A 6,000-nucleotide genomic window follows, 5' to 3' on the forward strand; every position below is an offset into this window, starting at 1 on the left:
GCAACTTCTCAACAAAGTTTTAGATACCTATAATTGTGAAAGCAAGATCTTGTCAGGCCAATTCTTCAATTTTGTACTTTCATATTATAAGCGACTAAGTCGCTTATAAGTTTTGTTTGTTTCACAAAAATTGGTTGTGTGTGTTTTGTTCAACTATACATTTTAATATAGTTCTGTATTTGGTTATTCTCTGGTCTTTTATAATTGAAATGAGGAAAAATGCACTTATTTTTTAATTGTTTTACAGATAGTGATAATTGAGCACAAATCCATTATCTGCCCAGGTTATAATGCTGTGCTGCACATCCACACCTGTATTGAAGAAGTCGAGATAACAGTAAGTGTCCTTTTAAGTTGTGGTGTGAATATAGACAATCCACTTGTTGGGGTGAGGAGTTCTGTCATGACGTACATCTGTAGAGCAACCAATGCAACAAAGCTCCAGCCTTGAATGGAATCTTTGGTCAGTACTGTAACACAGCCAAAAGCGGCTGTAACTGTTAGCATAAACCTTCTGAAAGGTGTGGTAAGTCGTGATTGAGTCTCTTATGCAGTAAATCTTAGAAGGTTTTTTTATTTATTTATTTCTAAGTATTTTCTTTCTTAGACCACTTCAGTTTTGTTCGTAAAGAAAAAATAAGCCTTATTTTAGCACTCACAGCTATTAATTATTTTTTTTTCTTATACAGGCCTTAATCTGCTTGGTAGACAAAAAAACAGGAGAAAAAAGTAAGACACGGCCCCGTTTTGTGAAACAAGATCAAGTATGCATTGCCCGTTTAAGGACAGCAGGAACTATCTGCCTTGAGACATTCAAAGATTTCCCTCAGATGGGTCGCTTTACCTTAAGAGATGAGGGTAAGACTGCTTGATCAACAGTTATTAACTGCTGCAAAAATACAGTTATTTGAAATAGGAGATCATACATGGCAATGAGGTATTAAAATGCTGGTATCTAGTGCAAATCACTAACTGGGTAACAATGGAAAAGTAAATCTAAGCAAATTGTTGGCATTGTGCAGAGTTCTTGCTAGTAACAAAAAGCGTGTTTTATTTAGAAGAATAACGAACAGAAATGTGCACTGTGAAACAAAAGGTTGAATTTGAAAAATTACCAGCGCTGTTTTCTTAATGCATCCTGGAATGTCCACCTACAATGTGAATACCACAGCTTCTCTGTTTAAAGTTAGAAAAGATAAGAGGGGGTTGTATGCTGGGCTTTAACTCATGCTCACCCTTGTAAAACTCGTAGATTTCTGGGACGTATTTAAAATAAATTATCTTTAAAAGCAGTAAACAGATCTGGTAGAACGATTCTGCCTTGCCCTCTCCTTAGATGAATGTAGAGCAGGCTTTCCACAAATCACATTGTATTCTTTACTGTGAGAATAGCAGCTTTACTATTTTATTGTGCTTTTAAAATACACTGGTGCCTTCATTCTGCAATACAACAGTTTTTATTCTCTGTATTATTTCTAATACTCTGGAGAGCCTGTATTTTTGGGGAAAGTTTTCGCGTTCTTGGAGACTTAAATGTTCTTTTCGCTATACATGTAACTCTGCTGTTTGTCTCCTTGGTTTAGGTAAGACCATTGCAATTGGAAAAGTTCTGAAACTGGTTCCAGAGAAGGACTAAGCATTTTTCTCAATGACCCCCGCACAATACTGTGAGGAGAATCGACTCTGCAAAAGCCTACTTCACACCGCCTTCTTATTTTCTGCCCATTGATAAATTCCCCATATTTTGCAAAGACAAATTTCACAGCAAAGGTCCACATTATGTCAGCTTTCTCATATTGAGAGCTCTGCTATGCCACTGTTGAATTTTCCCAAAATAATTTTTTTTTCTCCCAAATTCTGCTTCCTTGGAAAGATTCGGCAATAGCTTTGTAAGTGATGTGGACATAATTGCCTATAATTATGAAAATCTAAAGGATTTTTAATGTTTAATTTCCCCCAGCATATATATTAAGACCTCTTTTTCCAGGCAGATCATTCAGAGTGTGCGAGTGTGTGTGCACATGTTACAAAGATGACTACCATGTTAATAAACTATTCAATTTGAAATCTTTTTCGGTATTTGAATTGCTTTTGAATAATGTTTTTTATCCGGATGTAACGCAGTTGCATTAGCTTTTTAACTTTCCAGTAACCTAGATATTTGGTTACTTGGACTTTTCTAAACTCCTCAGCCTCCCCACACACACAGTTTTAAATGAGGCAATTGGGCACTCAACCAAGTTTGTATTAAAATAATTAGGTTTGCCCCTTCCCTTTGTTGAATGCATTCTTAAAATTAAAAAACATTCATGCAAATGTGGCACCTTCATTAGCTTTACATTTGTTAATATCTTCAGCAAATTTAGGTTGACTTTAACATCATTACTAGACACAGTAAGTCAATTTTGAAGGCTAGAACTACATATTGTGTCTTTATAAAAATTCAGCATTATTAAATTCTTAACTGCAGAAAATGCTAACAACCAGTAAATCAGTGAAACTTGCAAAAATAAGAGAATTTGTGGCAATAGTGCCTATTAGTATTTATAAGAGCTGCATTTTGTGGGAGAACTGGGCCAATTAAAAGTGCCAGTTATATAAGTTACTCAGTTCACCCTGTCTTTAATTTAGAGGGCTGGATAATCCTTGCTGTTTTAAAGATCAGTCTGAACTGAGAGGGGGAAAGACTATTTAAATCCCTAAGAGTTTGCACATACTGAAATATGGGAGAGTCAGAATCAAGCACAGTCTGTAAATTTTTGCATATCAAAAAGCAATGTAAGCTTACGGGGACTAGTGAAGTTTTTCTTGAGAAATTAAAGCAAAACTGGTTCAAAATAAAGCTTACTCAGTACAACTTGAAGGAGCTGCATAATAAAACCCTGTTTAGCTGCACTTTGACAGTGGACTGTCTACAATTGCTATCCTGATTCTAACAATTAGGATGAAGGCTAATGGATTTATTTTTTTCATTTCCCAGAGTATTAGTAGTAAGTATCAAAAGGTATCTTCAGAGCTTCTTCAAAATGTCTTAAAACCAAACATTTTCAGTTGTACAATTGTGGTGAGCCCATCTCCTCGCCCAAAAGTTTACAGTCTAGTGGCTGTATCTGAATTCACAGATAACTCAAAACTGAAACAGATTTACCTTTTTGGGTTTTTTTTGTTTTGTTTGTTTCTTTGTAACTGTGGAACTCCCATTCATTTCACTTACAGCTACATTGTATGGACAGAAGAAGTTATTGTCCTTCAGTTTCATATGACTACACTTGTAGCTACCGTAATGCATGGAATTTAAATAAATTTTATTATGTCTGCAAATCTCTGGGCTTTTATTTTTTTGGTAAATCAGAGTTTAAAAGTAACTTCTTTTTTTCCTACCAAGTGAACAAAACCCACAGTTCCTTGGATCTTAAACTAATGAAGAAATTAAAAGCCAAGGAAACTTACTGTCTTGTTCATATTCTGGATTGACTTAAGATTTCCACGTATCTGACTGCTTTCTTGAAGTAAGGATTTGAAATTTGCAAAGACCATTATTGGAGGATACTTACAGTTAGATTCCTAAATTGTTAGAACTTTTAAAACTACTTTTTTTTTAAAAGCATTGAAATGCATCTCAAGACTACATGATGCTCCAGTAGAATTTTTTCCACTTTTAGGTGAACTTAATGAGGGATTCTAAAACGTCACTACTTTGAGGCTGGACTGAGTATTTATTATTAAATTGAAAAATCATCTGGTGGGTCGAAATACCAGTGGATAGAAAGTCTGAGCATTTCCATTACTCATCCCATCTAGTGCATTTGAGTACCATTTCCATAAATCCAGTTAATGTCACCTTGTCTGTAAAGGAAGAATAAATTATTTCAAGTTCATTAACAGAATCTACATTATACGATTAAAGATATTGCTAACCTGTAGGGGGGTTTTATTTGGGTATAAAATATTTGCATTCTATAACAAAATACCTATATGAAAACGTAAGGCATAAATCTGCACAAATTGGCTGCATTTTGGGTAGAAGAGCTGAAAGTACATTATATTTGAATAGCCCTCGGATTACATCTCAACTCCTTCATTTCATCTCCATTCTACATTTTATAGTCCCGTTTTTACTACTATTGAGTATAGCTAAATCTAGGTGAAAGAAGGAAAAAGATAATGTGGCTTTGTTTGAAATAAATACTATTTGCTGATTCACTGTTGTAATAAACTTTTTTTAAATGACCATTTTGAATACTTCCTTTTGTTAAAAATGTGGTATGCTTCTTTGAAGATGAACAAAATAAAGGAGCTGTGCAACCACAACAGTTGAAAGGAAGGAAAAAAAAAAAAAGGGGGGAAGTAGAAGTTGGATTGAAGCTACAGGAACCCTAGGAGCACTGCCAGTGTAACTGTGCTAGCATATGATACTGGCAGAGGATTCCTGGGTCCGGGCGTGGATGTAACTCATACCAGCAAAACTGTGAGCATCTTTCTGCAGAAATGAGGGATTTGGGTTTTTTTGCCCCCCAGTATAATGGCATTTACAGCAGTCTGTATGTGCAGTGTGGTACTGATGAGGATCGCACCTATTCTCCCTGATTGTTGGCCAAAGTTTGTAGTGTAGATATGGCTTAAGTGTATAGCCATGATGTAACTTATAAAAACATAAATTATAATTCTATAAATTAAGACCTTGTATGTCCTTGAACTGAAAGCCTTCATATATGTAACAATAATTAAATGTAAAAAAAAAAAAAAAAATCTGAATGTGCAACAGTACTGATTATTTCGCAACAGGAAAATAATTACTTGTTTCTGCAAGTTACGAGAAGTAAAGCACACTAAATGGAGGAATGGGTACACCAATCAGTTGACTAACATTGCCATCAACTACCTACTTGAAACCATTCCAGCTGCCTTGGTCACCTTTGCAGACAATCGGGAACTGATACGCAAACGTGATGGCACCGGTTTCCTGAGACACTTATTCTGGTAGTAAATTGTATTCTTGAGCACGAAGCTATTGATGATGGTGTAATAGTGATGTAAGAAAAACGGCTGCTTTAAGGAGGTTTATCCATGGGGATATTTGCTGGTCATAAATTTTATGCCCCTCTACAGATTTTTTTCAGTGGCATAAAAAGCCCAGCGAAAATTGCTCAATGAAGAACCTCTGTTTCAGACTACTTATGGCACCAGTCCATATATTAAAACCAATGTTAATTATGAGAAATGTGTTTTTATAAGTGTTTATTACTGAATATTGCCTAAGAAAAAAAGATTGTTTCAATGTCCCAAGTATTTGATTCTGTATTACTCTGGCTTTTTGGTTCTTAATGCAGACTGTTTAAATGATGATGTTAAAGCAGATGAAATGTACTCCAGACAAGACTGTTTTCTTCCTGAACTGATACTTAAAGGCTCTTACTTATTCTGCTGTTTTTGTATACACTATAGAGGATTTGGTAAAGAAAAATATACCAACAAAACTGGAGTTACTACTGAAGATTTTATATTGTGAACCTGTTTCTTGCCTTGTGTTTATTTTAATGCACTATAAACCTGAAAAAAATTTCTTTTCCTCTGAAGAAATGCTAGAAAGGAGTCTAGTCTTAATATAAAATGGAAATTTATGCTAACAAATGCAAAATCTGTTGTGTGTATATATAACTTTTGATAATACGTATCCTTTCATTGGCTTTCCTCCCAAAAAGTCTCAACTTCCAATGTAAATTGGATTTTTCTACATCTCCCCTGTTACGTACACCTAAAAAAGTCCACATATTTCTGAATAAGAGTAAGAGATATGACAGACTAACTGTTGGATGAAAACAGGTACTTGAGGCTGTCTTCCTGGCGTCTGTTAAGCCTGTAGAACTGATGACAGGCAACGGATTATAACAAGAAAACTTTGCAACTTCTGTCACCAAGACAGGTGCCTTTGTTCTTCTGAGAAAGTAGTCTTTGAATAAGTGAGTAACTTGCACTGTAAGCATCCATCTATCTGACAAT

The 6,000-nt window shown here is 35.1% G+C and overlaps 1 protein-coding gene across 1 annotated transcript in view; it reads left to right on the top strand.

The window, feature by feature from the left end:
* GSPT1 (G1 to S phase transition 1) overlaps nt 1-5,361 on the top strand; it is a 29,929-nt gene extending 24,568 nt beyond the window's left edge. Inside the window, exons 13-15 of the mRNA XM_082313282.1 lie at nt 248-337; nt 690-858; nt 1,584-5,361. Of these exons, the coding sequence (XP_082169408.1) occupies nt 248-337; nt 690-858; nt 1,584-1,636 (312 nt within the window). The 3' untranslated portion in view covers nt 1,637-5,361. The remainder of the gene's footprint in view (nt 1-247; nt 338-689; nt 859-1,583) is intronic.
* The last annotated feature ends 639 nt before the right edge of the window (nt 5,362-6,000 follow it).

This window comes from Platalea leucorodia (genome assembly GCF_965183815.1).
Source record: "Platalea leucorodia genome assembly, chromosome: 5".
Lineage (NCBI taxonomy): Eukaryota > Metazoa > Chordata > Aves > Pelecaniformes > Threskiornithidae > Platalea > Platalea leucorodia.